General features: G+C 40.8%; 1 protein-coding gene across 5 annotated transcripts in view; it reads right to left on the bottom strand.

The window, feature by feature from the left end:
* Nucleotides 1-23496, bottom strand: part of dst (dystonin) — a 99943-nt gene that overhangs the window by 58930 nt on the left and 17517 nt on the right. For 4 of the 5 annotated variants that reach the window (XM_041049411.1, XM_041049415.1, XM_041049414.1 and 1 more), the window contains 25 exons: nt 22015-22076; nt 19229-19318; nt 15602-15679; nt 14466-14558; nt 8023-8189; nt 7720-7832; nt 7418-7524; nt 7202-7321; nt 6702-6797; nt 6467-6594; nt 4829-4922; nt 4569-4723; nt 4008-4479; nt 3768-3896; nt 3529-3606; nt 3251-3412; nt 2840-2944; nt 2534-2629; nt 2326-2451; nt 2082-2234; nt 1830-1984; nt 1546-1672; nt 1201-1384; nt 332-489; nt 64-242 (listed from right to left, as the gene is read on the bottom strand). In XM_041049411.1, the coding sequence (XP_040905345.1) occupies nt 64-242; nt 332-489; nt 1201-1384; nt 1546-1672; nt 1830-1984; nt 2082-2234; nt 2326-2451; nt 2534-2629; nt 2840-2944; nt 3251-3412; nt 3529-3606; nt 3768-3896; nt 4008-4479; nt 4569-4723; nt 4829-4922; nt 6467-6594; nt 6702-6797; nt 7202-7321; nt 7418-7524; nt 7720-7832; nt 8023-8189; nt 14466-14558; nt 15602-15679; nt 19229-19318; nt 22015-22076 (3427 nt within the window). Of the gene's footprint in view, nt 1-63; nt 243-331; nt 490-1200; nt 1385-1545; nt 1673-1829; nt 1985-2081; nt 2235-2325; nt 2452-2533; nt 2630-2839; nt 2945-3250; nt 3413-3528; nt 3607-3767; nt 3897-4007; nt 4480-4568; nt 4724-4828; nt 4923-6466; nt 6595-6701; nt 6798-7201; nt 7322-7417; nt 7525-7719; nt 7833-8022; nt 8190-14465; nt 14559-15601; nt 15680-17055; nt 17092-19228; nt 19319-22014; nt 22077-23496 lie in introns of all 5 variants that reach the window. The other variant, XM_041049412.1, reaches the window with a different exon arrangement.

A 23496-nucleotide genomic window follows, 5' to 3' on the forward strand; every position in this document is an offset into this window, starting at 1 on the left:
TGTCATCAATTCGGATACTGAATGCCACTGAAATTACTTAAGACAATGAGGGGAATGTCTTACTTGTCCATATAAATGGAAGACATGGAGTACACTTGGCTCATGCTCTGAACGAGGACGGTGAGCTCAGAGGAAAGCGTTGGTACAGACGGAGAACCTGCAGCCTGTCTGAGGAACAGCTCACACTTCTCCTTCATGACATCAAGATCCTCCTTCAGTTTATTCAGCTCTGTCGTCTTTCTCTGCAAATTGGCACAAAATCACGATTACAACAACAGCACCGGAAAATTCTTCAAAGCATGTCAATGATTATTGATACCCAGACGTGTACCTCATGCTCTGTGATGCGCTGGAGACTCTGCTCCAGGTCGTCCCTCTCCAGCGGCGTGCGGATTTGCCTGATCAGGTGTTCTTCATGGGCCTCCAGATGCATGCGGAAGTTGCGTATTTCTGAGATGTAATTATTGTACACCGACTCCTCGTGTTCCTCTGTTCCAGAAAAATATAACTAGTAAGAACTATAACACGAGAGCATAAAATATGAGAGAGTTACAACAGTTTTGTTGTATTTTTTTGGAAATTGCCAATGTCAAAGGTTTGCTTCCATCTGATAATCACAGCTATTTGATAGGCGATTACACATGATAAAATAAAGGTAATGTTAATTCTGCACAGTCTCACACATGAACTGACTGTAACACATTTGCCTCTAGGTGGCATCATTACCACTGTGTAAGGGCAAGTAGGATCTGTTAAAAAGAGACTACATCAATTCTAAGGTCATACACAAATCAGGGAAATGGCTTTAATAAGATGAGAACTTTTTTTTGGAAAAGATGAGAGGTCATATATATTAATGAACCTGTCCCTGTTCATCTGTGCAGATCTATGTAACATCACAACTTAACACTGAATGGATTCAGTTTTTTTTTTCTCTCCACACTCTAGAGCCTCTACTCCACTCTATTTAAACCCCATTATCACTTAAAAACATCCCTGTATTTGGTTTACTTCACAGCAAAGCCAACCATCTCTTTGGAAACTCTTGTTAACTCAGTTAAGTATGAAAAAAAAATTCTAAAAGGCACTGATCTAAGGCTTAAAAGGCTTAAAGAGCCATGTGTTTCCCTCGAGTTGTTGTGTTCAATGTACACCAGCAGCGCCTTGTTGGGAGGGACTGGGAGGGAATTTGAGCCTTGCCTCTCTCTGCAGATCTGAGCAGTTCCTGGTAGTATTCCTTGCAGGCCGCGACGTCTCTCTCTAGCTGGGTGCAGTCTGCTACCGTGAATACCTCAGACTCCTCGCTGTCTTCCAGGAACTCGTCAAAGTGGGACTGCAGGTTGCTCAAGACCTGCTGATGCTCACCTGGTAACATGGTCTTTATCTGGATTAGTTGGAGAAATAAAAGTGAAACTAAGACAAACATACACTTTGCGTTTTTCTAAGAATGATGGTCAAAACAAAGAGTCTGATTATCATAAATGATCATCACTTTGAAAAGCGGGTGATGGGTCTTAAAAGGTAAACAAAATAAGTCAGACTTACCGAGGCCACATTCCAGTTGCGGATGGCTCGGATATCGGCCATTAGATAATGCCAAGACACCACACTCTTCATGTTGATGTGGGAGTGGTGCCACAGTGCCAGGACATTTTGGTATAATTGCTCCATTCTACAGGAAAAGCAAGAGGCATAAATAAAGTTTCCCAACTAAGTCTAGTCACCAGAACATGTGCATTCAGTGGCATTTGAACTCGTGAGTTCACTTCATTTTTATTGTCAGTGCAGCGAAGGAAACACAAGACACACAATGAATCCTAGCACCTCACCTTGTTGCCATATCAGTGGCCTGTTTGTTGGGTGGAGGCACAGTGAAACAAACAGAGGGCACCATGGCCTCATTCCCTGCTGGGTTGATGATTTTCCACTTGGCCCGGTGAGAGTTGTTGGCCAATACGCACTCGTCATCTTTGTAAATAGTGATCTGAAAGAATTGTGTTGTAGACAGAGCATAGATTTTGTATGAAAGCTTGAAATAAACTGAAATTAAATGTGGCGTAATGTGGCACAGAGAACTGTACCTCTATTTGACGATAATCGCAGATGGCTTTTACAGGGATGGAGGATCTCACAGGGCTTTCGGGGTTTCTGGGTCTGAGCTGCACAATATTTTTGGACCTGCCCACTAAACCAGCTACAGTGCTGCGGTACTGAAGGAGCTGCTCTTTCTCATCCTAGGGACACACAACACCAATGCAATGTCTTTCTTTCCTTTATTTACGTTCACATTCATACACACTTAATTTCTTTAATTTCTTAGTTTACCATGGACTCCTGTATGAGGTCTTCTAGTCTGTGTAGGCTGCTTGTTCGATCACAGCTGTATTTCCTTTGAATGGCATCCTGCAGGCTCTTAAGGTAGTCTATGGACTCTTTGGCATCGCTGAAAAACTGCACAGGGGAAAAGATTTAGAAATTAGCTGTGTTTAATAAATGCATTTTTGCATTAACTAACACAGAAGCAGCAACTCACCTCAAAATAAACAGCGTTCTCCTTCAGATGCTGCTCTACACATGAGCAGAGCTGTAAAATCCAGCTCCACTGTGTCTGCATGGCAGCTCTGTATGCCTGGAGGAGAACCAGCGCAGAAAATAAACCACACAATATCCAGGTGTAATGGCTGGAAAATTACAAGCTGAAACAGGACTAAACAATCTTTTAATCACTGTGGCAGCTGTATGCAGGGTGGAGACACTACTGCTTGTCCAAAATTTAGAGTCTAATTGTCATACTGACCGCAGAGCTGAGAATAGAGCCCAAAAAAAAAAACAGGCTTACTTCAATAGTTAGCTTGGCTGGGTGGTTCTTGAGCATAAGGCGTTCTGCCTTGTCCTGCACAGACTTGATCACTTCCTCCTTTTCATCCAGCTCCCTCATCAGGTCCTGTGGAAAGACATTAAGCTGAGTATCTCTGACATCCAGCCATGGCAAGGGACCAGTCACTCCATCCTCTCACACAATCTCACTCCCTGCTTCACACTATTGGGTATGAAGTTAAACGTTCAGGCCACAATGCGTAGACAAATCTCTTTGCTGACATGATTGTTTTCTGTAGCCAAGACGCTACGACCAAAGCAGCTGTCTAAACAGGTCTGTGTTACTCTGTCTTGATGGAAGATTTCACAGATTATAGTTACTAAAAACACTGTTTAGACAAAAAAAAAAGAAAAAAAGTTGCAAGTGACTTACAGCATGGTAGTCTCTTTTCTTGGAGATGATGCTGTTGCGATCACTCCAATCAAAGGCAACCTCCTCTTCCTCCTTCTCGTTCAGCCAGATGAGCTCCTGAGTCGCCTGTGACACAAAGTCGTGCAGGCTTTCCAGGTGGCTTTGGCGCTCTCTTGAACAGCTCTAAAATGAACAAGCATCCATATATTCAAACTACAAAAAGCACACTAATCATTTATACCGTTTATCTAGCAGCACAGACTTTATATTATGACTGTTGAGATCAACAGATGACTTACCAGTAGTCTTTCATAGTGTTTTTCTAGTTTGTTCAGTTTGTCTGAATAAGTTATCTTCAGGGGCATGGTCATCTGAATCTGAGAAAAAGAAAAGAAAAACAGTTTGTTTCTTTTAGTTTTAATTCAAAGAGTGCAGCAACTAATACATTATTTAGGTTATAGAGTATCTTATTATTTTTATTATTATTGCTCATGTTTCCAATAAGATTATAAGACAGAACAAACTCAAAAATCCTTACTTCACTCAGTTTGGCATCTTTAAGACTTATTTGAAATTCTTCGATGGCTCTGTGTACACTTTTGTGGTTCTCTAAATACATTTCCACACTTGGCAAATCAGATCCCCACTCTGAACGATCCAGCTGCACCTTTACAAAAAAAAAAAAAAAAAAAATCACAGATCATATTCAGTATCTTACTTTAAGAGTGTACAATTATAGCTACAGTACATTAGAAACAAACTGATGGTGACTGCTTACCTGCATCTCTTCCACCCAGTTCAGGAGGTCCTGAACATATTTCATGTTGACCTCCTCTTCTGTCATGTTGGGGTCTGCCAGTGAGGATTTCAGTAATGGCTTGCGGATCTGCATGTGTTTCAGATGCCTGAGGCTGCCTGGGTCCATGCCGCCGCCTCCACTCCCCATGTAGCTCTGGACTGACGAAGGCTGCAAACCGGGTGTCAAAGCGGGGGTCAAGGACGGGGTCAGGCACGGTGTAAGGCTAGAGGTGAATGTGGAACCAGGGGTACCTAACCCCCCTGGGGTGAGTGCGGGAGTGAGGGCTGGTGTCAGGTTTGTGCTGATGTTCTGGGAGAAGCCAGAGTTCAGACTTTGCGTGATGCCTGAGATCATCATTTTGGTTTGTTCTGTTGTCAGGGTTCGGCCTTTGCTGTACACAGAAGAACACTCAGCTCTCAGGGTCAGAAGGTCATCCCGGAGTTTTGATACCCTATATTGAAAAAGGTACAACAATATGAGTTTTCTTAATGCATGAGATAAATTCAGTGTGTTATTTCTGCTAAGGAATCTACTTTGTACCTTTGGACTAACTGATCCGCAAAGGGGAATTTCCCATCCAGGAGAATTTGGATGTCCACCACTTGTTGTCTGAGGATGTTCTCACACTCTAACAAGTAGCCAGCAATCTCAGCTTCATGTTGGAACTGAATGCCAGACTCAAGACGTTTTGCATCCTTAGCAGAAGAGAAGAAAGAAAGTAAAAACTCACAAACTATGTACACCCAGTGCTATGCTGTCACAAGTTATTTAAAGCCAAACAGAGCTTGCACAAAACTTACAGACTGCAGGTCAGTTCGTGCCAATGCCAGCTTGTCCTCGCCATTAACACAGTCCCGCTGGACCCTGTTGGCAATCTGCTGTAACATCTCAAGCCTAAAAAAAAAAAAACAATATGATGACATTGAGGTTATCTTGTATGCTATCACTTCAATTAAAACCAAAAAAAATATCCACAGAAGCCAAGCATGATCACTGTAACCTCACCTGGATCCATAGGCAACGCTGTTATTGAGAAAGACTGAGCTGTTAATTTGTAAAGGTTCAGTGAGGACAGTGTCGCTGGAGCCAAAGCTGGTAAAGCTGCTGTTGCTAACGGACGAGATCCCGCACAAATTTGCCATCTTACTTCACATGGTAAACAACTATTATCATTCCCAGCCACTCAAACATTCACTGTCTCTCATCCTAACCCATCCCTCTGTAAGGATCCCAGCCTCTACTTAATCTTTACAGAGACTGCAAGCATCCGCAGACCCAACTGATGGCAGGACTTTCACCTTCCTCATATTTATAGTGTCATAGCCAGGTGAAGGGCGTGTAAAATGAATCCCACCCTGAAATAATATGCTGCCCTGAGGGTACAAAAATTAAACAGCAGGTTTAGACAGTACACCCTCATACGAACTGAGACTGTATAAAGAACTGCCAAATGGCTGTAATTGCTGTTTCTGCCTGTTTTCACCACACCCTGTAAATATGGTGTGTTTATAGACAGTGAAGGTGGGAACGGAGATGCGTACTTGTCTAAACTATTGATAACAGAGACTTTCTACATCCAAAAGATGACATTTGAGTTTCCATAGTATCTACTCTGCAAACAAACACTGGATGGAAACAGAACACCAGGCAGACTTCAAATACTAGACTGAGCTTGTCATAAGAAAGCAGGCACACTATCAAAAGACATCTTAACTCAAGCATGCTATAACCTGAAATCCACCTATTTATGTTAACACTTGCAAGTTTCTGCCTTTTTAAAGTAACTAGACACTAGATCAGTCGTCATTTTGTTCTTGAACTGCAGAACATGAAAGCACCACCTTTTCTTTTCTATTTTATCATCAGAGGTTCATATGTTCCTGCCGATTTTGCAAATCATCTGTTTACGGTCGAACAAAATTCAACCTTATCATATGCAAACTGTGCACTTTGGCTGCAGTAAATCTGATCCAGAAATACTTTGTACAACACCTCATAAATACGTTGATATAAATCATATCATAGAGTGCAGCGGTTCAGTACGGGGATTTCTACTTTAATAAGGAAAATCACACTCAGACATAGAACACTAACCTTCAGTGTCTGGTTTTAGTAGAGACATTAGTGAGCTTGTAATATGACACTGGAGCACTCTGCCTACACCAGCCTGGGAAAATATTACGCTGACTCATGTAGCATCTTTGATCCTTTATCTATATACTTTTCATGACACAGCACATTATCCAAACATTTCATGGCTTAGATCCCAGTGTGTGGCCTCTCACATTAAATAGTGTATTTAAATAGTTAAAAAGTGGCTTTCAGCAGACAAGTAACCCATAATATTAGGTTAAAAAGACAATAAAAATTAGACTCTCAATCACATCTTGATGGGCCAGATCAGATAAAGCGTTAACATGCTCAGTGCCTCTGCATACCTTTCCACCTCAGGCCTCAGGCTCTTCTCTCTTTCCAGCATGGCAACAATTAATTTACCCCATTCCTTCTCCACATCGTTGGGGTGATGACCCTGGGGTAACTGAATACGTCCAAACTCGATCCACATCTGCCAGATACACCACAAACGCACATTTGTCAGTATAACTGTGAAAGACTACAAATGCTGCAATGTGAACTGAAAGCAACAGGCTCTGCTGTTTTGCTTTTGCATACCTCAAGCATTTTGTAGAGATTCTTGATTTTTGTCTTCTCGTTCTCTTTCAGTGGGATTTCATGTTCTTTAAACTGCAGATACTGTGTATAAAGTGCCTGTAAAAAAAAAAAAAGAAGCAGAGATTACACTAAAAATGCAGTCTTTTTTTCTTGTACCTCAAAGCATCGGAGCAGATCTTAACCAGGAGAAAGATCTCTAAATATTTGTCCATATTCTCTACTTGTCTTTAAACCAGCTACATGAAAGTGCTTTCACTGCTAGAAGCTATTGACATCTTGCAGCAAATGGATGCTGCTGCTCTCTCATATCCATCTATCACTAAGTCTCAGTTACAGCAGATACACGCAGGCTATTTGAAGCAGGCAATTATCCTTCACCTTTCAGACGTTATATGCCATTTTTAAGCCCTCAGCTCAAGAACAGCTGAAGTTCAACTTATGCAAGGTAATAATCATGGCTAGAATCTACAAAATGATGTTTATTTGTTGTGGTACAATACCTTGAGTTCCGCAGGGTTGTTGGGGAATGATCTATCTGACATTATGGCCACATTGTGTTTGATCCACTGGCTGAGGTATTTGATCATGTTCTGGTACTCCACCCATTTGATATCCACATCCTGTTCAGGGCAAAAGGATCATCATCATTAAAACACTTTTCAGCACTTTCACTCGGACTGGGTGGAGTTACCAGTGGACCGACGCCATCCACTTACATTAGGACTGATTCCATCAACGCCATCAGGTACTCTGGGGAAGGCATCGTACAGTGTTGAGACGTACGTGATGACTGATTTTTCATCAGGAGACTGAACATCGACATCTGATAAAGGAAGAAAAAAAAAAAAGCAAAAAAAAAACAGGTCACGAATGCAACACATGAGCTGTACTCGGAGGAATTATTCCTCAAGCCAAAATCCAAGCTTCACTCCACATGATTTAGAGCACAAAGACATTAAAAGGGTTTCGCAGTGTTTTTTGGAGCCAAATGAAAAATGACAGTGTGTATGGGACTCACCCTCGGGGTCCAGCAGTCTGGCCACCCCCAGCTGTTCGGCTACACAAAACGCCTGCTCTAAATTTGAACGGTTGGTCTGTGTCGACACACGGCTCATGTCAACCAGGTCTGGCCTGCAACAGAAAGACACGCAGAGAGAAAAAGAGACGAGTGTGACAAGACAATCCAACTCAGGGGATACTGACAAGAACAGTGGAAAAACAATAAAAATAAAATCAGCAACATTTTTATTCCATCAAGTTAAACGGCAAATACCAAAAGAGTGAGAAAAGAGTTTCTGAAGTTTCTTGTGTGTTATAGTACCTGTATTTATGAATGATGGCGTTAAACAGCCTCCCATCCCTCCAGGAGGTTGTGAAGTTTTCACATCGTACACCGACGTAGCCCTCTGTTATCTGCTTGGACCAGAGCAGCAGCCTCTCCTTGGCTGTCATGTCCTCGGACTCCCCTGTCACATGGATCTCCGAGATCTGTCACAAAGAGACAAAGAGTGACGTGTTTGAAAATGTACTGACATTAAATGGGAAGTTGAGGGATCTTGGTTCCGAAAGACAGAAAATCTAATCCACACACTTGACGTGTTCATCCTCACGTGATGAACAGCTCTGAGGCATTAGAACTCTACCTTTGCTGATTTGTTTGTTTTATAATATGAGAAACAGGATATCAAGGGGGGGTAATATCAGGGAAATGTAACATCGCCACAGCTGTAACAAGAACTGCTGTGCTGAATCAACACTTTTACGATTCAGCGAAGACTCAACATTTTAAGTCTCACAAAGTTCATATTTATTGTGCAAAGAATCTGAGGTTCCTTATCTAGCTCAGGAATGGCTCTGGTCACATTTCGAACAAGGAAAATGTCAGCAGAGACAGAGCTGTGTAATAAATTACCCAATAACTTTACAGCATACAAAACAGATGTAAGACAAACAGTGCCACGTAAAACAGGCTGAGTTCCACAGTATCCGTGGCACATTTCTGACATCTTAACAAGGCACACGTTAAGTAATACTGATTCAAGCCTGTTTGCCATGGAGCACAATTTGAAAAGTTTTATATTTTCCATATCGCTGAAATTTTTACTTCATGTTTACTTTGCATGTTTTGAACAAAAAAACCAAGGAGCAAAGAAAGAGAGAATAGTTTTTATGTGAGGACCACTGGTCATAAAAACAACAGTGAAAACCAAAACAGCAATAACAGTCAGGCATGTAGGGTTGAAACTAACAACTACTTTCATTACTGATTAATCTGTCAGTTTTTTTCGAATTCAAAAAAGTGGAAAATGTTCATCAAAATTTCCCTGAGCTTGCTTGTTTTAATCATAATCAACCAGCATTTCAAAACCCACAGATATTTTATTTACTATCATGTATGACAAAGAAAACCATCATATCATCACATCTGAGAAGCTGAGATCAGCAAATGTTTGGCTTTTTTCTTGAAAAATGACTGAATGAATTATTAATTATAATTATCTAAACAACTGCCAATCAATTTTCTTTCAATCAACTAATCAGCTAATCTTTGCAGCTCTTCAACACACAGCTCAGGTAAGATTCACTCAGACACAAATTACATCATCCTGAATACAAAGGTCAGTGGAAGAATCCCCCCACACACCTTTATCTAGATTCTTTAACTTCTAAAGCCTGAAACATTTCTACAGTCTAGTTAACAGCCACAGACACAGGATTGATTCAGTCCTCCATCCAGCTGGAACTCTAATTTAGACTTATAGAACAAGGGATGAACTGGACAAGCCAGAATAGCCTCAACCTTCCTACAACCAAGCCTAGTAGAGATGTCAAAGAGCTGAACTTGACAAAACTGCTGAGTCTGTTCCTACTGCAAAGCCTGATGTTTCCATACCACACCACAATAAAAAAAAAAGAAAAAAGAAAAAAACAAAAACAAATTCAATATGCCTGCGATAAAACAGAGCCATTGTGGATCCACAAACATTAAAAGAGTTCATTTTTCTAAGAAAATAAAGGCACTGTTGAGCTTTTTTGATAAACAAAATATACTTTCAAAACACAGTTTGCTCTCAGTAACTGCCTGAAGATGTTTGTAATTATCAACCAGGAAGATTTCACAGAGTTGCATAACAAGGGACAGATAACCAGTTGTTCTAGTGAGACCACTAAATTAGATAATTAATAAAAGCTGTTTCTGTTCTGAATGTACTCAACAAAACCAAAGCCTGACCAACTAAACCAACTGTGATCACTCAAAAAATGACTGACAGATCTTACAGTAAGCTCTGAAATCTAAGTAAGTAGAGTCAGTTATCTATTATACATGTGAATATAGGTATAATTTAGTGAGCGGATTTGAACAAAAATTCCTTACTCAACATACTGTCTCTGTCTCTACATAGAGATGAGCAGTATTTATGAGAGTAATATTTTAATACTAGTTTCAGGTAAATCTGATTATGCAGCCAAAGTGCTATTTACAAAGTCCTACAGGGGATGCCTGTGGTGTATAACATGTGATTTTTGAGTTATTACAAGAGAGGCTGGGAGCACAGACAGAAAAACCAGACCGATGACATAATGCTCAGCTCTACAAACCATGGATGCTGACAGGGTAGAAAATGATTAGATAATGAGTAGATTCATTTAACCAAATGAAGAATTTCTTTCTTTTAGCATATATTTTCACTGTAGTGCTTTTTACCATTGTGATTTAAACACCACCCTTGCAATGTTCAATCAAGCCCCTTATTAATCTACCATGAGCATCAAACACGTAATGGCTATATATAACAGGATCTCGGTTTACCTCACGTTGGGTGGAAATACATTTGGCAGGAGCTGGAAGAGCTTCTACGTAACCAGAGCAGGTGTAGGCTCTCCGTCTCCTCCTCCTGTGTGCTTGAGAGCCCCATATAATCTTGGCAAACTTTTCCTCACTCCCAGGTCTGTCATTACCCCTCAGAGTCCGCAGCATGTGCTCCACCGCTCCAAAGCTAACGGCCCTCCTTAACTGGCGCTGCAGCAACTTCTTCACAAGCAGGCCATCCTTAGCTGAGGCGCCTCTGGATGTTGTGTTTATACAACGAAGCTTTTCTTCGGTGCTGGACCTGCTTCTCTCACTGTCTGTCTGCTCTGTGGAAAACCTTCCCAACCTGTGTGCTAACCTCTTGCCAAGAGGTTGATCACAAGGATCTCTGAGGATTAACACTGGTACCTCTCCAACGTAGACACCTTTGCTGATGCTGCCCTGCCTGATCAGATGTTTCTCCACCTCTGATGGTTTAGCCAGCGATTCTTGGTTCTCCTCTGGGCTCCCATCTGGGCCCCCCTGTATCTCTACACTGTCACAGATGGCCCCACTTGTAATGGCTTCACCTCCACGACTCCTGAGAGAGCCAGCAGGCTGAAAGTTCTGTGATTTCCTCTTCTTCCTTTGAAAATAGCGGCGACCCCTCTGCTCTTTATATTCAGGGTTCAGTGGAGCTTTCTTGGGATCAACGTAGCATTCCTCTTTAGGGCCTCGGACACAGCCACAGATGTTTCCCATGGCTGACGGTCACACAATCGCCTCCCCATCAATGTCAAAGCAGTTTTCAGGCAAAGTATCCAGAGAGGTCCATTTGATCTGAAGAGCCACTAACCCACTGACAGAAAGCCATTTTCTTGCTGTGTGGCGATTACACAATGAGCGGTGACAAGCAGCCCGGCTGCCAGACATAAACCTTCGCTTCACTCAAAGCAGGGTTGGCTTTTTCCTTTCGTTGACTCTCAGAGACACACAGCTGAGAACTGGTCAGCCTCTCTCTCTCTCTCTCTCTCTCTGTCTCTCTCTCTCTCTCTCTCTCTCTCTCTCTCTCTCTCTCTCTCTCTCTGTCACTGCATTTCTCTCTTGCTCACTTGCTCTCTCTTGGGTCTCTCCTCTGACACTGGAATCCTTTCTGACCTTTGAAACATTTCTCTGGCTTTGCTAATCCAGTACAAACACCATAAATGCACACACAGACGTGGCCCACGTGTTCACAGCCTTCAGCTGAGCAAGAATGAAAAAGACTTGCAGACAGACCTGTTTCCAGCCGGCTAGTCTGCTTCGTCTACACAGTAAACATGTGCACGTCACAGCCGCCTCTTAGGTTTCCTAATATTTGTGTCTGTGATGAAAGGGTGAGGGGAGGACAAGCTTTAAACTGCGAAAGGATGCCAGCTGATGGCCACCTATTATGCTGTGAGAAATTTTGGCTCAGCAAGTTTGGCTGCACGAACCAGACAGAGTCCCAGCCAGTCAGAAGGGCTTTGAAAAACAGAACAGCGTGGGTCAACGAGAGCAGCAGAAGCAGAGGCAAATCCGAGCTGGACAACAAAGTGCTTTCACTTTGTCTATTAATCAAGCTACGTACAATGGCAGAGCTAGAGGTGGGGCTTAAGTCCAATGGTTTAAACAAACACTATTATCTGAACAGATCACCACCACTGCAGTTCTACAAGGGGGTACATGCTCTAACTAGGAAGTGATTCACCATATAAAACCATTACAACAATAATAAGATAACACTGCCTGGCAAAGTGTGGCACAGGCCAACTGCAGAGGAATCTGTCAATACTTTTATTACAGGGCAAAAAGAGAAATAAGTTGCACGTGAAAGAGTGAATATAATCCTACCACACAGCTCAACTAAAAATAACTGTGTCACTGTGAGCTAACAATATTTGAACGTCAATGAAGTTTCCCTGAAGGTCAAAGTCACCTGACAGCCAACACAGTTCAACCTTCTGCTTCTATTTATGGCCAGCCTGTGGTCAAACTATCAAATACTGGTGTTACTGCAGTGCAGATTGTGTTTGTAATTGTTATATTTCAGCAAAAGGACGCTTGTAGCATGTAGTTGTTCCAGGTTTTTTTTTTCAGTGACAGTGTTACACTAACAATGCGTGAATGGCATGAATGAATCATGAGTATTTGTTTGTGTGAAGTGACAAAAGAACAAAAGGCTTCGCACACGAAGAGTGAGTGACAGTCAATCAGGGCAAGACAAACAAGCCCAGACACACCTCCAGTGTACTGTCACCAGCTATACTAAAATATACAGTACATTCTAGTGTTGTCAACCTGTCCCTGGTCAAAACACAGCATGGTCCCAAATGTTAAGAATACAATAGTGGCAGCTTTGTGTAATGTAATCAACTTCTTATCTGTACAGGCATGATCAAACAAACATGGATAGTGTCCGAAATTCAGAACTTCAACAAGGTAAGGTTGAAGGTAAACCGGCTAAGAGGAATGTACACACACAGTCCCTTCTCTTAGTTTATATAATTTAATATTAAAAATATTATCCTGCGGAAATAAGAAAAGCATGTATAGTATGTACCTAAAACAACCCCTGTCCTTAATCAGGAACTGATCCTGATAATTAAGGCAAAGCCAGTCGTATAAAAGCACATAAAATAAAAACAGCCCTCAGTTCATACATGTCAATCTGCTGTCAGCTGTGCTTATATAATAAAGCCAAAGGTGCAGACTGTGACTGAAGCTCAATATTTTTCTTCTGAAGTATCCTACAACCTTTCTAAATCAAGAGGAAACAGGCCCATCGCTGCTGGATCAAATGCTCAAGGGCATGCGTGAGACTGACAGCAGCAGGTGTTGGCATCGTTACCGACTCTACCTGTCAGCGTGTTTGAGTCCACGTAAAATAATATTAGTTTTATATTAGTACTTTTTTTTCTCCCCACTGAAGGTATTAATCAGACAAATGCACACTTGTTCTAAAATAATATACAAACTCATCAACATGTCAGTCTGAGCTGTAAGTCTATTGCAGTATTCCTAACAAACAAACTGAGTCATATGGCAAGTGCCAAAGATATTAATAATCCAATGCAAGACAGTCAGAGAGAGAAGGGTAGAGAGTGAGTGAGAAGCAGTTTAAAGTATGAAATGTCTGCATGCTGTTGGATTTTGGGTGGATACTAAGCTTTGGTGTACACCTGGATACTCCTGGCATACACACGCAGACTAACCCACTCAACGTGATTTGTGTCTCTCCAGCAATGTAATAATAATCATTCCCAGAGAGAACATTTTTGAGAACATTCAAGGAGAAAAACGCAAACTTAGCCTAGAGCACATAAAATCTTGGAAACCATCACAACTATTCAAACTGCAAAGTTTTTTGACCTGTAAAAATAAAACCTGTAAACTAAGTAGACTAATAAGAAATAATGAATTACACAGAGCACAATAATCTTCCTTTGAGATATTTCAGCTACAAAGAGCTACCTGATGTTAACTTGTCAAGTTACAACTCCGGCTGAATCAAACATAAAGTAAGGTAAACAATGACATCATACATTTCGCTATAACCTCCAAGGAGTAAGGCAGCAGTTACAACATTCAGCATGATACAGGCTGCACAGCTTTGACACCTTGTGGTCAAAAATGGAAAGAGTTTATGGGTGAGGACTCATTTTAAAAGGCCATTTGATGAGCTATTATGTGAGTCAGTAACAGACAACATGGAAGTTTTTCTGTTGCCTTTAAATATCTTTAAATTCCTAAAAGATCTTCTGCCTCCAACAGGTAAGTAGTGTATAGCATGTCCAGGTTTACACAAGAGGTCATTATCAGTGTGACCTCATCAGATACACGTAATATGAAGAAATAAAAGTAATCACTAATCCACTGTCTGGGTAATAGATTATCTTAATTACTTGGTTGTTAAAAGCATAAAAATTTCCAAACCATAAGATGACAACACTGACCTGAAAGTGCAGAATTATGGTCCAGATCAATCCCAGGGTCAGTTTTGGGTTACCGTCTGTGATGTCGTCATTCCTGATATTTACAAGTTTGACCTGATGACAGGAAACATATGAATAACACGTGAATATTTACAGCATCTCTAAATGTACAACACCTGCTTTTGAGTTTCTAAATCACAGTATTTACCATTATATCTGCATTCAACAGTTAATATGAATGTTAACAGTGCTGTTCCCTCATGTGCCTTTGTTTAACAAGCACCACAAGGTGGCACAATAGTCATTACATTATGTGACAGACCACTGTTACCGTACTCACAGTGTGGGACTGAGATGATTGAGTGAGCATGAATCTTTGCTACTAATTACATGCTATAAACCTGCCAGGACTGCTTTATCTACCGCATATCAGCGTGCAAAAAAAATTATGTCTATTTAATGACAGCCTCCACGTAAACCATGAAACAGAAAGTAGAGTCTGAACACAGCCTTGGTTTAACATAGAGGTGATTGATTTATTCCTCCAGTGCCAGCCTGATGGACTTTAATAACTGTAATCATTCAGCTGCAGGAGATTTTAAGTTTAAGTTTAAACAGTTAGGTCTTTCTGGATGCATCTGGCATGTAGTGGAGCCAGAACAACAGAACGACTCATCTGTGACCATCTATGAATCCTTTGTCTCAAGCCTTACGTCACATCTGGCTACGGCTCAGCCAGGCAGGCTGTGTTCTTCATTACGTCCTGACTGCGGGTGGGGGAGGGGAGGGCAATCAAAGCTTTTGGAAACCCCGCTGACGGGAATTGAAGTCAGCGCTCCTTAAATGCTGATATTATTATTTGCGGTAAATGAAGCAAGTGTAACAATGTGTGATGCTGGAGAATAGACGGTATCTGTAAGTAATCACCACTGAGTGGGACCATCCCCAAGTGAACGAATCAGTGATGCAACTCCCAAAACACAATGTAGCTGCACACATGGACTGATCCATTTACATACACTGTTCAGCTGCAACCTTTTATATAATTCACCATATGATGCTGTGTCTGTGAAGTCTTTCTGCTGGATACTACTACGAATCCATGACAGGTTTTCACTGGTTTAATGCAGCGGCGACAAAAAAGAGAACACACTCACCTGCCGCCTCTTTAAATAATCCAGCGCAATTTGTACGTTCTGGAGTCTGTGGAAGCGCATCCTCCCTCTCTCCCGAGGCTGTGGACATAAAGAGGGAAGACGAGCCATGTATAATAATCAGGTTCCTCTCAATACCAGGGGACTAATTACAAAAAAAGTGATTAGTAGCATTGAGGACACAGGACATGCTTCTAGGTTCTTACCCGCTGATCTGGTGAGGTAAAGACTATAAGAACACACAAAAAAACTCTACCCACAGCAAGAGTTGTGATTCCTGCAAATTCACTCAAAATCAGTGCATACTATACATCTAACGTACCATCCTAGAACATTTTCCACCATTTCCACATCTTCAAATTTGCTCTGAACATGTTATAACAGATTAAGTAATCTACCATGCTAGATAACCCACTCTGACGGCCAAAGGTGCAATTAAAATACATTTATATTCAATTCTCTAAGCCATAAAGAATAATAAAATGTTGTATTTTATGATCTCTTGAGGCAAATGCACGTGGACAGTCAGGGGCCACAGCATGAGGTAATGAAATGGAAAATGCACTCAAGCCAGGATGCAGCAGCGGCAGCAGCAGCAAAAAACTTGTGCTGCTTTCAGCCATATCTCTACGCTGATAGTAGGAAGACGATGAAGAATCCTGCTCATCTCAGTAGCAAAGCAACAACATTTAAGAAACCCATCTCTATCATTCGGTGAATCTCATTCACCTATGAAGCCCTCTTGAGGCTTCAAAGCAGCAAAAATAGTCAAAAGCAGCAGATGAAAAATGCCCTGATGCTCACGTAGGTTCAGAGAGCTTTGACCGAATGACTCAATGATACGCGAAGCTGGTGAAATGGGTAAAAAGAAATATTTTAAATAATATTTTAATATTTCTTTAAAATATTTTAAAGAAATATTTTAAATTAAAAAAAAATCTTTACAAAAATCCTTTATAATTTAATGCATCTTTTTCATGCGTTTGCAAGGTCAGTTTGCCAAATCTATTATTTTATTTATTGTTTTTAATCACACATACTGTATATGTTAAAAAGAACATTTCCACAGGAAGCTGCCTGGATCATGTGCACATTTCTCTGCATGTAAACAAAGACTCTGACATTATTTCCTGATCAAAAGAAACTGCATTATGAATCATAATGTTCCACAGAAATCACAAAGTGAGAAAAGAAATCGCAAACTGAGAAAAGGGAAAAATACTCTATAAGGATATAGAAGAACTACAATATCTGCTAAAGGAATTATGTAAAACTACAAAGAGACAAATCCTACAGTGGTATTGTGGGATTGTTTCTACACTTTTGTTAACTGGCCACAGCACGCTCTGAATTAGTTTGTTACAAAGGGGGTGGAGGGGGTGAGCCACACGTACCCCCTTATCATCATCCACCGTGTCTCCATGCTGCTCAACTGCACATGCTTCTGTCCCACTCACCAACCGCAATGTCTTCAGCAAATCACGCTCCCTTGGCTTATCACCGAAAAGGCAACACATGGGGAAGAAAGGAGGACATGGACACACACAGCGGCCAAATCAAAGGAAGTTAAGACAATGGACAGAAAACGATCAAAGGGTGGAGAAAAGAACACAAGGAAAGTAGGATGCAAACAGAAAATAGATAGCCACTTAGAAGATGAGAGTTAGTCACACTGGAGAGAGGGTAACTGCTAGGGTTCCTCCTACAGGAATACACGCAGTTTAACTAAACAGTAAGGGACATCACAGCATGAGAACATTAGGTAACTCAGGACTTCACACAGACTGTATCAACATACCTCAATATAAGATGAAAGAATGACATGTTAACAGAGAAATGAAATAATCCTACAAATAACCTGCTGAATAACATGTACCACTTCAGTATCTTCTGTCTTCGGCCAAAGAACTGCAGCTACATTCACTGTGCATCTATTTGCTCTATATTTGAGGGATTAGACACATACACATGCTGAAATGTGCAGAATTTGAGCCTGTATGATTTCTTTATGAGCAAAGTTAAAAAGGCCTTTTATTGCTATAACAAGGGCACAAACCAGAGACTAAAAGTCATGACATGTGATTTGGTCATTGTTTACTTCAACAGTCCTCATTTTTTTGGGGGGCGGGGATATATTCATAATTTTGATTAACAGGTGGAAAGTTACCTCTAGGGTACTTGGATTAACACATTATAAGATGATAAACTTAAGTACAAACAAATCTGAATGATATTTGTGAATAGTTTTTGTTCCTTATCATTTCCTGGTCATTCCAAGTTCTGACTGAGTGGAAATTGATTACACAGCCATTACTGCTCCAGCTGTGCTTTAATCAGCGTAACAGCACAGCTTCCCACACTCAAAAGAAACATTGCTCATGACTGTAATTTCACTGCATCAGGCTGCAGCTTTTACAGAAAGAGTGTAATATGTTCATGCTGGCCGTGTGTCAGGTGCAATAATGTTTGTCCTGTGAGTGCCAGTGAGTCCAATGAGAGCTGGCATGACTTTGTATGCATAGAAGTGCAGCAGTGTTTGTCTCCTGATCGGTCATGAGTTCAAAGAGTTCAGGACAGCCTCACAACCAGCTGAGAACTCACAGTGGTATTACAAACAGACGTTTGAATAGAAGCTTGTGCAGCTGTGGTATTTGAACACATTTCTCCAGTGGAAACAAGCACAGTATGGTTGATAGCAGTTTGATTGTTCTTATACAAACTGATACAATGGTACTGTTTCAACATACATACTGTATCCATGTAGCCCATATGGGATATTTCATACTAGCAGTTTATGTTGCCTATTTTTAAAGGTTTGGCAGTTAGTGGGTTAAAAAAAAGCTAGTTAGCAAGTTAAACTTTGTTAATGATTATTAGCTGCCAAGAAATTGCTGGAAACTTCAGTGGGCAACCAGAGAACTAGTTTTCCCACTTGTTACATGTACTCTGATGTGTTTACAACTTGTTGACTGAAAGACAAACTTTTGTGTTTGTACAGTATTTTACATCCCACTCAGGTGTGTTGCCACTTCAGCATCCCTACCACTGCCACTGTGGCACAAAGTGCCTCACCTCTCAGTATATCCTGACTGCATGTGCAGGATATGTAAAACAAGGTAAACTATACGACCATATTTCAGACTACTTACACCCAGGTGCACAGCAAAGCTAATCACAATGATGAGCACGTCCTTAAGTTTCACTCATATCCCAGAATGGACACGAAGGAAGAAACAAACAAAAAATGACCATCTTTTGATATGTTCAAATCCTACATACAAGTCACAAAAAATGGGACTTTACCAGTGGGTTTTTGTGAATACTAAATCACACCAGATCTGCTTATAGACCATCTAAGACCAGGTTTCCCTCTTCCCTCCTACCATCAGTTACGTAAGTCAGAAGGGAGAAGGGCAAGTGCCTTAGTTATGCAAAGCTGAGATGCTCTACGTAAAGAAGAAGAGTTCTTTCACTTTCCTTATTTAATGGCAATCTGAAAGTTTTGTGTTTTCTTAAGGCTGATCTCAATGGAAATTCCTATGAACAATAGCTCAATAGCACTGCCCCAATTCTACCATGTTTTGTACCAAAACATCTGGAAATTAAGATAACAGAAAAGCGTTAACTCACCAATGTGTCTCCAGACAAAACCTCCAGCAGTGAGATCAGGTTATGTCCATCTCGTAAGTCGTCATACAGGTCGTTTATATGCTTCCGTACCTACAGACACGGGGAGGACAGCAAAATGTGAGCAAACTGCAAATATCATATTGCTATCATTGCAACAGATGTAAACATTGAACTCCTGTACATGTAATCAACACTGGTATTGTTTTGAAATCCCTGACTGCAGTTATTGAACCATAACAATTTCATTTTCTAAAGAACTGATCTTTGAGGATTATACCAGGAAACACGAAAGTCCCCCACATTCCTACACCTGTCATAACTATTCCTCACCCACTTCCTTTGATGTTTCTTCCTTATGTCATTCATTCAGCTTGATGTTAAGTTTCACTTTTAGAAAAACCTGTTCACATTTTACAACAAAAATTATTTATTTATTTTTTTCGTCATGGCTCTTTCTACACTTAATTACACGTATTAGAAAACACTCTGAATAAGAGCACGAGCAGCATGTTTGTGAGACCTTATCTGAGCACTTGACACTTAAATACTCCAGTTCTTCCAGCAGGCCCATCATCTCTCCTTCCTGTCCTAAATACCGCGCCTCTGAAATCACCGTGCTGCCCGCTGACCTGCTTTCACACAGGGCTTTCAGCACTGTAATCCCAGATAGCAGCCACAGCTGTGGAGCCAAAATAGACCTGCACCCTTATGTTATTGGGTCAGCCAAGCAGGTTCCCAGCTATTACTCAGCACCTCTGATTTCTCATGGACCACGTGTGTGCTCTACTAAAAACGACCTAATGATAAGATAAAGAGGATTTTGGATGGCTGTCAAAATCTGGCTATCCAACATGAAATAAAAGGCAAACCGTTAACTCAAATTCAACAGGTTCAAACTACTACAATGCAGACTTGTGGTTTTCATACACATATTGCTGTTAATTTCTGCAGTTTCACTGCATGTGTCATGTTTCATTGCAGAACTGTAGACATAAAATAATATTTCCTTCTTCCTTATGTCAAAATTGGGACAAAGTTGAGATAATCTGTCTCTCATGAAACGGTGCAAGCTGCAGCCGACACTTCCTGAAGGCAGAACTGTACACAGTGGCTCATTGGGGCCTCATGCATGCCTCAAATTATTCTTATATTGGAAAAAATAAATGCATTGTGGTTTGAAAACATCTCTTGCAAGTGGTCATAAAACTCAGTCACAAATCAGCTCAGATCCACAGAAAACATCATCCCCATCCAGTAAAAATTTAAATTGACCCTTCAGGACAGGTTTATAACACAGACCAAGATTTGAAGATGATTATCAAAGAACCCGAAAACCCCCTAGGGGCCAAATCCCCACAACACAGTAGAGGGAAAAGAGAAGCCCACCAGTCATGTAGTATTGCCTGTTAACACTATGGTGCTTAAATAGCATTTCTAACAAGAAAAAAAAAAGAGGGGGGAGGGGAGGGGGGGGGGGGTTGCACAGTTGTGCTGCCAGACCAGAGGTTTTGTTTTGAAATAAATAAGAGATTCAGAGTCTACAGCCACACTAGCAGCTCTGTGTGGTTGTACTGCGGTACAGCAGTGCTTTGAACTAAATGCTAACGTCATCATGCTTACATGCTCACGATGGTAATGTTTAACAGGGACAATGTTTACCACGTTCACCATCTTAGTTTAGCTTGTTATCATGCAAACATTTGCATTGATAGTATAGGCTATAGTTTTGCAGGCATTTTGTCATAAGCTGAATTATTAAGCAAATATAGTATGAAAATGAAGTTTTGCTTAAGATACTAAACTGTGTGTTTTCTTTTTATTTCAATAACTTCACCGTCACATTGTACTGCATCTGCAAGAACAGACACTGAACATTTTAAAAAAGACAACTAGTGCAAAAACAAACAAATTTGTATCATTGCTCATTGCTCTCACTGGCTCTTGAAATGAGCAGTGACCTGCCAAAACGAAATGAGCAGCATTTAGCCATTTTATTTTTGAGAGTTACTGAGGCTTAAAATGTTTTTGTTTGCTTGGCTCCTTCATTTTTTTTGGCGAGCCAATGGCTGCTTGAGCAATGTCCAATTTGCTAAACTCAAGGCATCAACTAATCCATCTATATCCGTACCAACCAAATAATCGCATGTCTAAAAATGTTAGTTTTATGCACTTGAGTAATAGTGAAGTGGTTCATTGAATAAAGTCCCCTTGATTTATATATCACAGAACTACAGGTTTATGCCTTATACACATGCATGAGTGTGATTTTTAGTGATGGCAGTGATTAGTGTACCACTGATGCATGAACCCTATAAAGTATAACATTACATCTGATATCCAGGTAATGATTCATTTTCTAAAAAGGCATCTTAGAAGAGACATGCCAAAGCGTGTCTGCCTGCTGAAGTGTTTCATTAAATTCCATAGACAGATGAAACGCCACAGTAAGCGATTCAAATTCCTGAGTCAACAAAAGACAAGCTGTTGCTGCAGCAGTGTAGCAGCACATGTAATGCTAAATGACTTTTAACAAGCATTAATATCTAGGGAGGAATGTTAGCAGGTTGGGACCTAACATGAAGGGTGGTAATTGTTATTACTGTCAAATGGATTGTTTATGTAAGAGGAAAATGGTTTGCTGACTGTTGCAGAAAAAATGTTGGACTTTTAAGTGTCATATAGGTTTCATCAATGTATTAATGAATATAGTTTCCATTTGAATGTACAGGACACAAATTAATTTTTTAAATCAGTTTTCATATTACACATTACACATTAGTTCTTACCTTCAGCAGATGTTGATTTATCCATTTTGTAAATGTCTTCTTCTGCACTCTGTCTCTTTCATCTGAGGAAGAGAGAAAAAAGAAAACGTGTCCTGTAAATATCTTCCACATTATAAAGAAACCAACACAGGTGTCTGGGCAACACAGATCTCTTTTTGTGAAGGCTGTCATGAGAATAGACTAATTATGCGCTGTGTAAGCTGGTTATGTAGCCTGTTAGGTTGCGTTGTATTTAATGGTGCAAGAGGTCAGACACAATTGCAGAGCAAATTACACTGTTCCATGTTCCAAATAAAAAAATATCTCAAAAAACACATGGAGCAGAGAAGAACAAGAGTAATGTTCTTTTTTTGACAGGTGGGCAACTGAAATTTCACTTTAGCAGCTTAATGCTTTGTTGACATATGAAGACCTCAAGTCCATGTGGCTTAAAAGAAAAAAAGTAATTTCCCAGAGACTGAAATAGCATCACTCTCTCCTACATGCTGTTGACCACGTTATGCTTTTTTTGTTTCCTGTCACCAGAGCAACCACACTTCCCTCCACCAGTGACATACGTGAGACCAAGATGCAAAAGGATGCAATTAAAAAGGAAAAGGAAAATGATTTAACCCCCCCCCCCCCCCCCCCCCCCCCCACCCCCACACACACACACACTCATTTTTATGAGTTGCAGTATAATGAAGACTGGACCAACTGACCTGATTGCAAACCCTCACATTATTATGTTTTCTTGTCAGCATCACGGACAACTCATATTTTTTGTCACTGTATTTTTCCTTGAGACTGTCCTTCATCCAGTGTCAGAGCAGGATTCAGACCAGTCACCACAGCCGTGACTCATTTCACTGCTTCCACGTCTCCAAGTCTGTCAGACACAACTCCTCTCAATTATCCTCAGCGAACACCAACAGACCCACATGAACAATCGATCACATTTACAACAACATCTGCCGACTTGGTCACGTTTCGTTTACTGCTAATGACAACAACACAAACATTTTCCTGAACTTTAACCGCAGTACTAACAACACAGATAACCTCCTCCCTATATTGTTCCTCAGTGCGGATTACAAAATACATTTTGCTTAAGGACATCTTACCTGCTATTACTAATAAGCAAGCACAGACATGAATGATCTCTCAAGGAAATGACAAGAAGCAGTAAGATAAATACTGACCCATGCAACACATGAGAGTTACCAGGTGAGTCCTATGCTCCCTCTCGGTCTTAAACAAGGACTTCATCCTCAGCACTAGCTCTTGAGGGTTGTCAAGAAGATCGTGGTTCAGGTAGACGGATGCCATGAGGATAAGCAACTGAGGAAGAAGCAACAGTCCCTTCTCTTCTCGTCTGCTTTCCTGCCTACCAGCCTCTAGGGCAGCCGTGACTCCCTTTCTCATCAAGCATCCAGAGCGAGTTCTGTCAGGTTTTCCATGGCTACTCACTATTTTGAGTTTCCACGCAGTTAAATGTTTATC

The sequence above is a fragment of the Toxotes jaculatrix genome, chromosome 11 (assembly GCF_017976425.1).
Source record: "Toxotes jaculatrix isolate fToxJac2 chromosome 11, fToxJac2.pri, whole genome shotgun sequence".
Lineage (NCBI taxonomy): Eukaryota > Metazoa > Chordata > Actinopteri > Toxotidae > Toxotes > Toxotes jaculatrix.